This window comes from Xenopus laevis, chromosome 8S (genome assembly GCF_017654675.1).
Source record: "Xenopus laevis strain J_2021 chromosome 8S, Xenopus_laevis_v10.1, whole genome shotgun sequence".
Taxonomy (NCBI): Eukaryota; Metazoa; Chordata; class Amphibia; order Anura; family Pipidae; genus Xenopus; species Xenopus laevis.
The window spans coordinates 74,779,269-74,795,402 of NC_054386.1; the positions used below are offsets into that span (position 1 = coordinate 74,779,269).

General features: G+C 38.2%; 1 protein-coding gene across 3 annotated transcripts in view; it reads left to right on the forward strand.

Moving 5' to 3' along the window:
• Window positions 1–14,603, forward strand: part of fndc3c.S (fibronectin type III domain containing 3C S homeolog) — a 70,709-nt gene extending 56,106 nt beyond the window's left edge. For all 3 annotated transcript variants that reach the window (XM_018233103.2, XM_018233102.2, XM_018233104.2), the window contains 10 exons: window positions 923–1,041; window positions 1,179–1,284; window positions 1,909–2,084; window positions 2,178–2,291; window positions 3,564–3,713; window positions 5,385–5,668; window positions 7,410–7,622; window positions 8,341–8,507; window positions 9,211–9,332; window positions 9,940–14,603. In XM_018233103.2, the coding sequence (XP_018088592.1) occupies window positions 923–1,041; window positions 1,179–1,284; window positions 1,909–2,084; window positions 2,178–2,291; window positions 3,564–3,713; window positions 5,385–5,668; window positions 7,410–7,622; window positions 8,341–8,507; window positions 9,211–9,332; window positions 9,940–10,257 (1,769 nt within the window). In that variant the 3' untranslated portion in view covers window positions 10,258–14,603. The remainder of the gene's footprint in view (window positions 1–922; window positions 1,042–1,178; window positions 1,285–1,908; window positions 2,085–2,177; window positions 2,292–3,563; window positions 3,714–5,384; window positions 5,669–7,409; window positions 7,623–8,340; window positions 8,508–9,210; window positions 9,333–9,939) is intronic.
• The last annotated feature ends 1,531 nt before the right edge of the window (window positions 14,604–16,134 follow it).

Consider the following 16,134-nt stretch of genomic DNA (forward strand, 5'->3'; position numbering starts at 1 on the left):
AGATCTACCAGGCAGCTGTTATCTTGTGTTAGGGAGCTGTTATCTGGTTACCTTCCCATTGTTCTTTTGTTTGGCTGCTGGGGGGAAAAGGGAGGGGGTGATAATCACTCCAACTTGCAGTACAGCAGTAAAGAGTGATTGAAGTTTATCAGAGCACAAGTCACATGACATGGGGCAGCTGGGAAATTGACAAAATGTCTAGCCCCATGTCAGATTTCAAAATTGAATATAAAAAAATCTGTTTGCTCTTTTGAGAAATGGATTTCAGTGCAGAATTCTGCTGGAGCAGCACTATTAACTGATTCATTTTGATAAAAAAAATTTTTCCCATGACAGTATCCCTTTAAGCGGTCACTTTTTCCACTGAGGTGTTAATTAATGTTGTAAAACAATTCTGTATGTGAGTTTATTACTTAGATGTGGCAGTAGCACGGTATTACTACCCTTTTTAATCCACCCTCGCATGACGTGGTAAATTTTCCTTATTATTTGCGGTTAAGGGCTCAGATCTGCACGTTTAGTAAGCAGTATGTAAGAGCCCAGAAATATGCGCACCTGGAGCTACTAGTTGTTTTGTATCCTGGAGAAGAACATTATTTCCATCTGAAAGTGGGGATTAGTAACTCCGTATATAGTTTATAAAGACATGCCTGTATTAAAAGGGGTTCATTATATAACATGGCTGGTAGGAGGAAAGTAAACCTGCACCTTCTATAGCCACAAAACTGTGTTCCCAGAATTTCTCTGTTTGCTTACCAAATCTAGACCCTCCAGTTAGAAGCCAGCAAATGTCCATGCATGATTTAAAGGGTTATGATTTGTTTTTTCTCACATTTCTCTTCTTGAGAACTGTGTTTTTGCTGCAGTACCAATTAATCATAACCTGGCTGATTAATCTTTATTGTGATCTATTTTCTTTTAGGAAGCAAATGGGAAGTGATATATAGTGGGTCTTCTACAGAACACGTGTGTGATCATCTGAAACCTGGCACATGCTATAAATTAAGAGTATACTGCATGAATATCATGGGCTCTAGTCCAGTAAGTTGTGTTTCCATTCTAGCTGTTTTTTCTAGCCTTTTCTTGATCCAGTGAAATTGGACAGGTTCTCACCTATTATAGTGTTTCAGACCTGCTTCAGGTATATTTATCACCCCTTACTTTCCCATTTTTTATAGGCTTCGGATATATCAACGGTCCAGACGTCTATTGTACCTCCAGGTCTTTGCCAGCCCGTACAACTGTGTGGGAAAGCCAAACCTAAGGAACTGAGTCTGCAGTGGAGTAAGTTCCACATCCTTCTGTTGTGTTGATTTTTGTTGACTATAAACACAGTTTAGGGTTTTCTGCTGTTTGAGATGCTGGGAATTTTTGGTCAGCACTAAATTGCAAGGCTGACCTTTACTGTAGAACTTGCCCTGTTCTTGGGAAAGTAAATACTGTCAACATGCATTTATTTTTATCACAGCTGTCTTCAGGCAGAAGTAGCTCAAAGGGCTGACTTTGTGAAACCGAAGATTATTACATACCAGAGAACCTCAGGAAATGTTTAAACACAAATTTATCAATTTCAGAAACATTTGGTTAACCAGCTTTGTCAAAAGCTTAGTCAGTGCTTACAATTAGTATTGTAGAGAAAATAACCTCAGCCCTAGGCAGCTAACCTGACAGCGGGCAATGGCTGGCAAGACCAATAACCGTATGTGCAAGAATATCTACAAGTATCTGTTCAATCTGTGCACCATTTTGTTTTATACAAAAAGTGACTTTCCCCCTTTTCTACTTTTTTGCTATGCAGTGAGTGGTTAAGGGCAATGAGTAGTAAAATGTAAGTTCAGGAGAAAAATGTCACAGACGGCCATAAACCTTGAAATAGAAGACTTATAAAAACACTTTGTTGCTTTCCAGCTCCTCCTTCTTCAGACGGTGGCTCAGCAGTGACAACTTACACTGTTGAGATGGAAAAATCTGAACAAGAAGATCGTGCCGCAGTGTACCAGGGCCCAGAGCTTGAATGCACAGTAAGCGACCTCCTGCCAGGACAGTCCTATTGCTTTTGGATCAAAGCCACAAATAAAGCAGGGGTAATGAATTCAGATATTGTAAATGTGGTTTGCTCTGTGTTACTAGCTGAGACAAATCTTTCACTGCCTGTTTGTTTTTATCTTACCTTTTAGTGTGGACCTTATTCACCTAAATCAGAATTTTGCACAGCTCCAGGTCCTCCTGATAGATGCAAAATGCCAATGCTGATTTGTAAGACTGCAAACTGTGTCCTAGCCAGCTGGGAGGTGAGAATACAGAAATATGTTTGTGAACGAGGTATTTTGAACACCTACACTAATTTACTACATTGGAATACACTCTATCAACACTAAAACACATAAACAGACTTATATATTAACACAGATGCATTGGGTGGAAATAGGCAAGCAAAACGATGACAGTCTTTGGTATAGATTGCTAGTTACACGGTGAGATGAATAATTACAGGTATATTGGAAATGTAAACGTTGATACCATGTGTGTACATATTCTGTTTTTACTTTTTCTACATGATGTGAATTGGCTATTGATATTGTACTTTTGGCTAATGTCATGGCCGCTAGTCAATATGTTTGTCTGCTTGATTGAAAAAAAAAAAAAAAAAAGATACATATACATACTTGTGTACCTTAATACTCCGCTGCGGAGGTACTGCACCCATTTGACCCCACCAGCACTGCTGCTCTGTCTCTTCCAGGCTTGTATGGTCATGTACCTTCTCTGGTGTGAACATGCCTCGTAAGACAGATTGGAAGCAGAGTAGAGAGGCAAATGGGTCCCTGGGTCCTGCAGTTAAAATTCTATAACCAGTGTTTTAAAGGCAGAAAAACCCTCACCCTAGACGTTTGGCCTGATACCTGGTATATTTCTCTCTCCCAGCTCAACTTTGCCTTTGGTCTTCTCTTTCTATGGCCTGTGCTTGGTAGAGATTAGAGACCACCCCATGATGTTGACTCTTAATATTTGTCTGCTTCCTGTCCCACTAAACGATTAGAAACCACCCCATGATGTTGACTCTTATTGTTTGCCTGCTTTCTGTCCCCCTAAAAATACCGGGGCGGTAGCTTGCTGGCCCCAATCTTCCAGTTTAAAAATTCAGTTTAAGTTGATTCACCCACATGATTCTGCCCCATAGCAGGCCCCTATCCTTAAATCAAGCAGCCTAGTTTCATTCAAATTGAAGGAGCCCCTATAAGCACACAAAGCTTGCACTAACCAGGGGCTATTTGCATTTGTTATACTTGGTCTAGTATCATTCTTGTTTTATGGAAAACTACTGAATTCCAGCCATTCCTTTCAAAGCACAGTAGACTGACCAGAAGAAAATACTGTTCCACTGAGCCTATAAAACCAGATTGGAGGAATATTTTTTTTGTAAAATCATGTGTTCGTATTTACTGCAGCTATTGAGTTTTTTTGTGGCAGCACAATAGCTCCTTCAAGCTTCATACTATAGAGAAAGCAACTGTGTCGTTTTAGATACTCAAAAATATATTTGCTGTTTTTCTTCTTTTCAGATCCCTATGTGTAATGGTGCAGATGTAACAGAATACAGGCTAGAATGGGGGAGAATAGAAGGTTGTATGCAAATAATTTACAGTGGCGCGTGTCCCAGTTATGAAATCAAAGGATTGACACCTGCTACCACTTATTACTGCAGAGTTCAGGTATGAGTCTCGGTACACAGATGTTTCCTTTGCTTACCTATGATAGCTGTATGTAGAAATAACACCTTGTATTATTCGTGCATAGCTTTGGATGAGTCTTTTCAGAATCCCTATGAAAATCTATAGAACCCAAGAATATATTTTGATATTTTAAATGCTGTTACCCTTTGGTTGTTGTGTTTTGTTGCACTTGCTCTTTGCTCTGTAGTACTCATTGTTTATACCATATGCACGTGGCACTCAAACTTATTGGTAATGTTAGCTGTTTCACAGTAGGGAAATGTAGTACAGGTATGGGATCCGTTATCCGGAAACCTGTTATCCAGAAAGCTCAGAATTACGGAAAGGTTGTCTCTCATAGACTCCATTATAATCAAATAATCCAGATTTTTTTAAATTAATTTCCTTTTTCACTTTAAAGTAAAACAGTGAGGCTCATTTATCAACACTGGGCAAATTTGCCCATGGGCAGTTACCTATAGCATATATATTTAAAGCCAGCTGCAAGAAGAACAATGATGCCATGGGTGACTGCCCATGGGCAAATGTTCCCAGTGTTGATAAATGACCCCCTGTATCTTGTACTTTATCCAAACTAAGATATAATTAATCCTTATTGGAGACAAAACCAGCCTATTGGGTTTATTTAACATTTACATGATTTTCTAGTAGACTTAAGGTATGAAGATCAAAATTATGGAAAGATCCATTATCCAGAAAGCCCCAGGTCCTGAGCATTCTGGATAACAGGTCCCATATCTGTATGTATTTTCATATTATAAACACTGTGCATTCAAAAATGTATGTGTATTAGCTGTCTTTTGGGAGCTGTAGTGGACCTGTTATCCAGTAAGCTATGGAGAGAAGTTTTTCCCAATAAAAAAATCTTTCCCTAATTGGATCTGCTAAAAAATCATTTAAACATGAATTAAACCTGAAACGATTGTTTCCCTCTCATAAGGATTAATTGTATCTTAGCTTGGCTCAAGTTCAAGGGTACTGTTTTATTATTGTTTTTAAAAATGTGAATTATTTCATTAAAATGGAGTTTATTTCGTAATTCGGAGCTTTCTGGATAATGGGTTTCCGGATAACAGATCCCATGCCTGTATATTTTAGCATGTTTTTTAGTTTGTATTATTTAATGCAATGCACAGTTACTGTTTTTTGTATTTAAGCACTATTACAGGATTACAACTCTTATGCACTTCAAGCATTAGACCTGTTATCCCAAATGCTTGAGATCTGGACTTTTCCGAATAACTGATCTTTCCATAATTTGGATCTTTATACCTTGTCTACTAGAAAATCCTGTAAACATTAAATAAACCAAATAGGCTGGTTTTGCTTCTAAAAAGGATTAATTATATCTTAGTTTGGATCAAGTACAATGTTCTGTTTTATCATTACATAGAAAAAGGAAATCATTTAAAAAAAAATTGGATAAAACTAAATCCATGGGATATAACCTTTCAGTAAATCTGAGCTTTCTGTATAACAATTTTCCGAATAACCGCTCCCATACCTGTAGTATATTGTTATTTAAAATAACACAGTCTTGGAGTGCTCAGGGTACATTAAACAGCAGGTTGTATTTGTATACATTGCATGTTGTGAAAAAAGGAATTTATCTATGCCTTTGATATGAAATCATAATTTAATTTCTTCTAGGCTAATAACATAGCTGGTGCTGGACTGTTTGGTGACACAGCCATGATTACAACTCCAGCATCTGTACCTGCTGCCGTTCCATTTGTGCAAGTAGTAGATGAAGAACTATTAGAAGCCTCACTTCCCTCACCATCCGAGTGCCTTGCTATCCAGTGGAAAGAGCCATGTTGCAATGGGTCAGAGATCACTGGGTACAACGTAGAATATGGGGAGAAGCAGCAACTAACTGTTGACTGTGTTACTAGTTGTATTCTGCAAAATCTGGTCCCTGATCGGACCTACAGGTAATAAACCTAACTTTGCAAGTGCTCTAACTCTAAAGATATTAAATTTTTTTAGTGGTTTTTCCCATCCATTTATATTGAATATACGATTATATGTAAATAAATATACAGTATAAAATCATAATAGCAGTGTGGAGTTCAATTAGTAAGGTCATTCATTCTGTGAAAAAACAGGTGTCTATTACGGGCTTTATTTACGGTAGGACTCCACAGGCGATTTTTGCGCGATCTGCGCAAAAACGCAGCCGTCACGTCGTATACGACAGAAACAAGGTAAATAATAGCATTGTCGGATGGTGTTGCAGCGCTGATCCGATGCAAAACGACTGCGGATGCAGACGCTTCACTCTGCATCTGCATCCGAAAGTCGTGTCCCGTCGGATCAACGCTGCGAGACCATCCTACAATGCTATTATTTACCTTATTTCTGTTGCATCCGACTTCACACCTGCGTTTTTGCGCAGCGCGTCGGATCGCGTGGAAATCACCCGTGGAGTCCTGCCCTTAAGGAAGGCAGCAAATCTGAGTAAAATCGATTGTGCCAGATATTGTTCAGAAGAACAGCAAATTATATTTTAACAGTACTTAGTGACTTATTATCGGTGACTTATCTGTGCTCAGTGGTGTAATTTATCACTCGACATGCATGAAACTTGTGTGTTATAATATATAATACACAAAAGCCATGAATATCTTGTAAATTATATCCTTATAAACGGTGAGTTCTGATGTCATCAGTTATAAACGGTGAGTTCTGATGTCATTTCTGTCACATGACTCACTAAAACTTGTGTATTATAATAAATAAAGTACCCCCAGTTGCAGAATATGAGGATATTAGAAGTTACCTTGGAGTTTCATGACCTGTATAAAAATACTCGGCCTTCGGCCTCTTGTTTTTATATGGTCATGAAACTCCTCGGTAACTTATAATATCCTTATATTTTACAAGAGGGGGTACTTTATTCACTATATAATGTACCCCCTGTTGTAAAATATCAGGATATCCAAAGCCACCTAGGAGATATCATTGACAGTGTATCATTGCTTTTAAAGGACTAGTGAAACCAACCAATGGTAGTTGGAGTATCCAAATATGACTTTGGGATTATTTAAGGGTTAGTTCATATGAGGCGATTCGGGGAGAATTTGTTTCGCCTGGCAACTAATCTCCTCTTCTTCTGGGAGACAATCTCGCCGAACTGCCTCAGCGTGTCTTCCCATCCACTATTGTGAAAAGTCGCCTGCGCTAAAGCACACCCGGCACTGCTTTTTCCGAAGTCGCCCAAAGTTGCCTCACGAGGAAACTTTGGGTGACTTCAGAAAACGAAGCGCCTCGTGTGCTTTAGCGCAGGCGACTTTTCATTATAGCAGATGGGAAGACACGCGGAGGCAGTTCGGCCAGGCGACAAAATCTCCCCGAATCTCATTGTGTGAACCCTAAACGTGCTGAACCTATAAATTACCAGTATCTTAAAATGGACATGTCTCTGAGAAGCTCTTGCCAGCATGTCTGGGCTGACCCATTTCAAAGTGTCAATAAATTTAGTCTACGGCATACCTACTTTAGGAAAGATGTTACAAAAGCTAGACATGTCAAAAATGTGACTCTTCCTGATGTATGTAGATTGGATAAAGGAGGGCCCAAATATTTGAACACCTCTGATATACATCATCATATGTCAATCAGTCCCTGAACATCAGGCCTTGGAATTTAGGAAAATGTATTATTGTTTTCCAGAATAAGAATTCAGGCCATAAACAGCTTGGGTGCTGGACCATTCAGCACTTCTATCAAGGCCAAAACCAAGCCTCCACCTCCAAACCCTCCCCATCTGGAATGTGTGGTCTTCAGTCACCAGAGCCTTAAGTTGAAATGGGGTGATGGTTCGAGTAAAGCATTAGCATCTGAGACCTCCCAATTCAATTTACAAATGGAGGATAAGTCCAGCAGGTAAGCATCGCAGCGCATGTCAGCAATGACTGATCAGTATTTATCCAATAGCCCATCAATTAGCTTAAGGGATAAAATGTTTGAACAGGTTTGGTTTTACATAAGATCCCTTTCCGGTTAGTAAGTTTAATAAAGTCAACTAATAATTCTTGTAACATTGTGTAACTCTGTTGGCCCGTTAGCTACAACATAAATACATAAGGCATTTTCATGATTAATAAAAAAGATAAAATATTAAATCTGACTGATTTGAGCTCTTCCGAAGCAAATAGGCCATTAAAAAGATTTTATATGATTTATGTAAATAGAGTTTAGCCTCTATGTAATTGTCATTTAAACAGGTCTTATGTGGACTTTATTTTTAACTAAAACTAATCCAATTTTCTTGTAAATGGTGAATTGTCAGCTTATATTTATGTTCATATAATTCATATGGGCATATCCATGTTTGCCACTACCTGTTTGTTGTTTTCTGGCACTGAAACATTTACCAATTCACAGCAGCAGAAACCATAACTGGGACTTGCCATTTGTTTAGTTCAATCTATAGCAGTGATATCCAAATTTGTCTGAATATTCTATAGGCCTCAAAATTGTGGTCTAGAATATATTACCTGTTACATGAAGTGAATGAAACCAGTCACAGACATATGCTGAAGGGCTTAACCAAAGCACAGTTAGTCAGCCCTTCATAAATACAGGATCCTTATTTGTTTAGGTTTTTTACAATCTACAATGGGCCCTGCCATACGTACAAGATGCAGAGGTTAAATGAGTCCACTACATACAACTTCAGGATCCAGGCATTTAATGATGCAGGGGAAGGGCCTTTCTCTCAAGTTTACAGTTTTGCTACAACCAAATCTCCGCCAGCGGCATTAAGAGGTAAGTGCATTTTTATGATTACACTTAGGGCAAGGTCACACATGGCATTTTTACGTTGCATTTTTAAAAAACGTGTGGCCGAACGTAAATACGCCAATGAAACCACACATGCATGATAATATGCATTTTTCAGCCTTTAGTTTTCTTTTTCAAACATACATTTCTGTTTTTTTACTCCACTAAGAAGTGGAAAACAATTTACATGCAGAATGCCGTAAATACGTATATGCAGAATCCATTTTGCGAGAGTTTGGCCGCCATGTTGAAAATACGCAGCGCATTTCAGCAAAGTGTTTTCCAAAGTGTATTTCCAGATCTGCAGATGGAGTTCAATAATATGGCATTTCCTTGGCGTATTGAAGTTTCTGCTTAAAAACGCAAGCGCCCCGTAAGAATTGCTATAGTACTTATTCCATTATTTTCAATACGGCTTCATTTTGGGCGTATTTAAAGTATGCTCGGCTGTACGTTTTTAAAAACGCAACATAAAAACCACCACGTGTGACCTTGCCAATAGGTGGAAGTAGAACTGACAAAATGTGTGCCAATGTTTGTTAGAGCAACATTACAGTACAGTATATATTATATCTATTTTATATCTTGTTTCTGTTCCTTTAGGCTTTATTCTAATAAGGAGAAACCGTTCTCATAGCTTATGATATGTTATAATATGATAACTATTGTCCGATTTGATCATTTTTAGCACCCAAAGTGCAGCAGATTGAAAGTCATTCATGTGAAGTTACTTGGGAGCCTTTGCAGCCCATGAGAGGAGATGCCATTGTTTACACGCTTCAACTTACCAGCGGGAGAGATGTTGAACAGGTACATTCAGAAATATTACATTTACATGTTTCTCTTCCTCTGTAGTGCGTTCAAAATTCACACTTTGATAATTCTGCCCCAAGGATGAGACAAAAGAATCCCTTTAAGTAAATTACATCTGCAATATTATATTGTTCCAGTAAGAGTTGTTGTTAATTAATATTGTGAAGAGATCGGGATATATTGCAGTAGTAATAGCCAAATTCAGCAGTGCCTTTTCATGGCTACATGATCTGCAAACTTGTTGGGCTTCTGTGGGCCATTTTATATATTATATTACAAGCCAGTCCTAGATTATAATAAAGTAAAGTCATCCAAAAAGTCAGTTTAGTTATGGAGCTGTCTGGGGCGAATAAATGTCATTACATGAAATCATTACATAGAGGCTCCATAATGCCCCTGGGCCTCCAGCTGGACAATGTTATGGTAAGTAGCGGACATGTTTAGGAACGTTTCAACATGTGCGTTCCTTCTGTGGTCGTTTTTTCTGAGCTGTAAAATCTTGTTTACTCAATTCAGTTCAGGGTTATAATTAGTCTGTGATGAATATGCTTATTGTTGTACATAATGCAGCTCAGTAACATCAATTTTCCTTTTCATGGAACAGGTTTACAAAGGACCCGACACCTCGTTCAGTTTTACAAACTTTCAAACAAACTGTGAATACCGGTTTCGAGTTTGCGCTGGTCGGCAGTACCACGATCTTGCTGGGTTGCAGGAGTTGTATGGACCTTACAGTCCAAGCACCACATTCTCATCTCAAAAACAAGAATTGGTTCTTAATTGTGCCAACGCTACGACAGAAACCACAAAGACCAAGAGGAAGCCTTTAAGCGATGAGCAGTTTGCGGTGCTACTCCTTCTGGTTTTTGCCATTGTGGCTTTCCTGTTTGCTGTTGTTATTCAGTACTTTGTAATCAAATAGCCACACTCCGTGCAACTATTCTCCCCTTCCCTTATATTTATGTTTTAATGCCTTGAGCGCCACAGAGATTTCCAGCAACATTGCATTGCAAACCTCTCTGGAGCCCAAGGGATTAATGATTCTTATTAAACTTATTGATGGAAATGATTGTATTATATATAAGTGCATTTCCATTTGTGCTGCTTACTCATTGAGAGGCAGGATTAGCATAATCCTCCCTACACTTGGAACATAAAGCATCATGAAACTCTTAGAAAGGGAATCCAGTCCTGCCTCTAGGGCCATGGTGTAATATGCCTTAATACACTTTGCCAAGGTGTTGCTGTTCGTTTATTTGGAACATTTGCTTTTAAAGCATGCCCTTTTTAAATGTTCAGCCTTTGTATTAGTGGTAGCTAATAAAAGAAACCATTTTGTTAAACATAAAAGTATTAGCGTCCATTCTCATACTGAACTTGGGTTTTTAAAAAGATGAAAGGTTTTGTTAGTGAAAGATGAAACAGATCTCAGACAAGTAGGCAAGCTTGCACAGAACTTAACAAGCTAGAGCTGTTATCTCTGGCCTTTATGATGTATATTGTAACTGGAACAGCCAATTGTAAATCATCTTGGTGGTTTTAACTAGATGATCTTTACATCTAAGTGAAATTGTCAAGTACTGATTAAGTCCATAGCACCTTATTTAATTCAACATGTACCGTATATCTCCCCTTGTATAATAATAAGTAACGTTCAGTGCTGATACACGAGTTCATTTATTTTTTTAGGGGAAAAAAAAGTATATGTTGAAGCTCTCAGAAATAAAGTAGAGATAATAAGCGAAGCATAGCTTTTATCATATGCAATTAGTATTGTATATACATGTGTTGAAATGTGCCTTGTTTAAGAACAGTATGTATAATAGCTGTGTTATATACACATACAGAGGAACAACAAGGTTAGTTACACGACTTTTCTCATAAATGTGTTTTATTTAATAAGTGCTTGATTTATGTATTTACTTGACCCCAATCGAAGCATTTATGGAATAAACCACATTTCTTTCCAAAACCATGGCATCCTTAACTTGCAAATGAATACCTGTGATCAAAACGTGCCAGCCAGGGAGAGGTGGGTGCTTCTGGCTTTTTCTAAGTGTGTAGACTGAGCACGCTGGATTTAAGTAGATACAATCTTATGATCTTCTCTAGACCAGCCAACCAGATTTAAAACCCAATTACTGAATAAAGTAACTGGGCAACTGATTTAAACAGATTTCTAATCCAAGTTACACCTCTATGGTACAATCACATTCAAGCAGAGCCATTCTTTTTACCAGTCCTTTCCACAGAAACATGAGACGATAGTATATATTTTTTAACCCGTCAGTCGGGAAGTTCAGTCATGTGATTGAAGCCAATTATACATCTCTAGTGGAGCGGAGAAGAAAAGTGGATTTAAATTAAAGTTTGGTGCTACTGCCAAAATCAGCATACAATTAAAAGTATTGCATGGGCCTTAGGGCAGAGACACGCTCAGATCCGGGGAGATTAGTCGTCCGGCGACAAATCTTCTCTTCTTCGGGGCAACTTATCTTTCTGAACTGCCTCCTGCTGGCTAGAATGTGAAACGTCGGTGGGATGGTAATCGGTGCACTTCGTTTTTTGAAGTCGCCTCACGAGAAAATTTGCATTCATACCCGGCGGGAGGCAGTTCGGGGAGATTAGTCGCCCCGAAGAAGAGGAGATTTGTCGCTGGGCAACTAATCCCCCGAATCTGAGCATGCTCCCTGCCACCTCTGGAAGAAGCGTTGCCTACATTTATAGGCATTATCTAAAGCCTTTCATTGACGTACGTCAACTTTCCACAAAATGATAATACTACCATTGCAGGACAGCGCCTTATGACCCATACTGTGTATCAGAATTTAGTTTTTTTTGTATATATTTATATATACCATGACCTACTTTGCATTTCAATTACAAAAAAGTACTGTGCTTCTCAAGAATACATTGCAGCACTTTCTGTACAAGCACAGGTTTGTCTTTACGGAGGGAAAAAAAAAAAGTGCATTTATTATAAATGTTACACTATTTGGCTCAAACTGAGCAAGTATATGTTTTTATAATGTCTGTAATCTAAGTAATAAAGAAGACGCACGATTTTTTTTAAGAGATGCCCAGATTATGTATTATCTACTAACCTAAATATTTTTACGTATAAAATGTTTTTGTAAGAAAATTATCATGCTGATAATATATATAAATATATAAATATACATTCCATCACTTTATATTTAAGATTTGTTTTAGAGCTCACAATATTTCATTGGTATTAAATATTTTCTTTCCGTCAGTGTGGATTACGATCCAGGAATGTTGGTATATTTGAAAGCTGGAATGTACCAATAGGTCTGGCCTTAGAATAAAAGCATTGCCGTCAACGTTATCCAAGAATTCAAACAATAACCGACACCCCTACTATCAAAGTTAACATGGCATGTAAAATGAATGTCAGCCATGTCCTGTTAATCACTGACCATTCGTTTCACGGTTGAAATATTCCAGTTCATACAAATCATGCAGAATTCTGCATTTATATGTAGAAAGTAGTCCCTTTTTTTTATACATAGTGGATATTATTTGTATTGCTCTGTTCCATGCCAATCACCTATGAGTATTTCTGCATATCATTTCATTTATGAATATTTTATCATAACATATACTGCCACTTTCTTTCCTTACAGTAGATGTATGGTGCAATCTAAAATGTTACTCTCACAAGTGTACTCTGAATGGTATTCTATTTATTTTGATTAAGGTTGAATGTAATTGTTTTACTCGTAGCAAATCTCTGTTAGTGAAATAATTTGCATTATTTTTAACCGTATTCCTGACCAAGAGACCATCCCCATATTAGTGCAATACACTATGGGTCCCTCTGGCAAGGAATGGTTTTGTGTCTTTATATTTGTTTGTACGTCATTACCTACATTTCTATACACATGATGTTGTCTTTCGGCCGCAGACATGTTTACATTTTAATCTTTCTATTTTAATATATATTTTTATGTAAGGAACACCAGTGCTAGTTTGCATGTTGATTCATATCAAACCGCACGTGTGACCATTCATATGTTTATTGCTAGAGCATTCTATAACTCAGAAAGTTGTACTGTATTTTTTATTTTAATTGTCTTGTCAAAATATGATGTAACCCATGTTTGAGGTGGCCTTGTGCCCTGAAATGACCAGGCAGTTTTTACTTCCCCCCCCCCCCCTCCATTGCTGCCTGAATATAGGAGTATCTGTTGGCTTTTCAGATGATAGTCTGCAGTCTCCCTGCAATTGGTTGGTTTAGGTATTTTGTTGAGGCATTGGCTGATACGGAAGTGATACGGAAGACTGCATATCTGCTTGTTTGACCCATCTGCCATGGGTTAGGATAGGACTTCATGAACGTTTTCGGCGCAATCCGACGTGCTGCAAAAAAAACTCATGTAACAAATCGCATGCAACGGAAATAAGGTAAGAGATAGAAATGTCGGATGAAGTCGCAGCGTTGATCCAACACGACTGTCTGATGCAGATGCTGCATCTGACAGTCGTGTCACGTTGGATCAACGCTGCGACTTCATCCAACATTTCTATCTCTTACCTTATTTCCGTCGCATGCGATTTGCTGCAACGCGTCGGATTGCGCCGAAAACGTCCGTGTAGTCCTACCCTTACTGTTATAGGGGCATCAGTGTAGGTTTAACAAGATACAGTTCTGCAGTGCATGAAGCATGCTGATTTTCCTCTGCCTGGTAAAGCCTGTGTAAGTCAATGGTTGACTCAAACTATTTTGAGTAGTTCATATCATTTGGCAATTTCCGACTTGTTTGAAAGATCATCTGTCCATGTGTTGGGGGGCCTTGAGCATGCATGTTAAATAATCTCAGTCTGGTAGAGTTGATTATTCAGAATGTAAAACTAGGTTAGCGGGTTGCCACCATAGCCACATCTGCTAGATTCATTCGCTCAAACAGAACAGGGTTAAGCTTCAATTAGCTGTGCAAAATATCCTTTTTTTTTTGGAAATACAGAGAAAAAATGCCCAGTTGTATCCAGCTTTGGCAGGGAATATATTAACAAATATATGTGTGAATGTTCCATTGGTCTGTTTCATATGGGAGCAATATGCAATTAATCATTAGCTTCTGCTTAATGCCGCCTTTGTAGTTTTTCACTTGTTAAACGCTACTACCCCAGAATCTACATCCAGCCAACAACTGGCCTAGAATTCTGGGAATTAATAGTTCAGGATCTAGAAGGCCATGATTTTTAGACTGCCAACACCCTAAAGCTGGCCATAGACGCAAAAGATCCGATCGTACGAATCAACGTACGATCGGACTTTCCCATCTCCCGACCCTCCACTAACCATTCAGATCAAAGTCTTACAATTCAGATCAAATAAAGTAGTAAAAGAACAGATCAGCAATGTTCTGCCCCTGACAGCAATCGTACGATAGTTATGTCCAACCAAAGCTGGTGACAGTCTCCCACTTAAAACCGTACGATCGGCAATACACGCAGAGATATTATCGGCAGCCGACAGAAATTTTCTAACCTGTCCGATCGACCAAACGACCGATCTCCGCCAGACGAAAAATGTCGGGACTCTCCACACACGGTCCGAAAATCGTACGAATCCGCGATTCGTACGATCGGATCGTTGCGTCTATGGCCAGCTTTACTGTCTCCATTGCCAAAGGATTTCTGCTTGAGATCTCAGATTTTCATGCACACAAATCATTTTACATTGCAATTTAAACTTCTCATCTTCATTCTGTATCACTTTTCTCTGAACTGCATAATAAGATCCCTAAACATTTATCTTCCTTGGAAAACTTGTTAGAACCATTTTTTTGTTGTTCTTGTTTAAATGTACAGCCTATACATTCCAGAAGTATGTTTGGTGTTCTTCTTAGAAATCTGTTGCTTTGTATTTTCATTGTATCTTCTACAATATAATGTTACCCTGCAATATGTATTACTAAATTGTTACTATGAAATAGATAATATATTTAATATGTTCAATAAAAAGTATAAAATGATTGGAAGGGTATGTTTGCTCATTCTGTGATCTAATATGGATAATGGAAAGTGGGATGGGGGAGGGGGAGATATAATCCAGTAATATGCATATGTATTTTATGATGGCACATTACAGTTAACAAATTCGGGTGAATGCACAAAGCACATGTTGAAATTGGCAGAAAAATATTTGTTGTACTAAACTAAAACAATGGCCTTTTAGTTACCTATTATTACATTTATAAAGCACTGCCATGTTACATCCATTAACCGTTACAAGAAGCCCAAAATATCTTACAATCTAACATGCAAATCTACTACTTACTTATGTGACCATTGTAATTCAGATGAATCTTAATTTGCAGCCCCTAGTGAGCATTTGGCAAATACATACCTGAACAGTAACCCATGACAACCAATCAAAGTTTTTTTTAAATTTTGCCGGCAGCTGGCTGGAACAAAATAAGCTAATCACTTATTGGTTGCTCTGTTATTTTGCCTGTAGAGTGCCAAATGCTAATGGAGGCACTGCAGGGCATTATGGGCTCTGAAAGTTGGTAAAGAGTAAAAAAAAGGATGAGGGCTAAAAAGTACAACATAGTAAGATATTGTATTTGCAAGTGATGAAAGATTCATTATTTACAAATTAAATACAGCTATGAGACCTGTTATGCAGAATGCTCAGGACTTGTGGGTTTGCACAGATAATGGATTTTTGTGTAATTTGGATCTTCAGCCTTAAAGGAGAACTAAAGCCTAACTAAAGAAGTAGGCTAGAAATGTTGTACATTATGTTTTGGGCTTCTATACCAGCCCA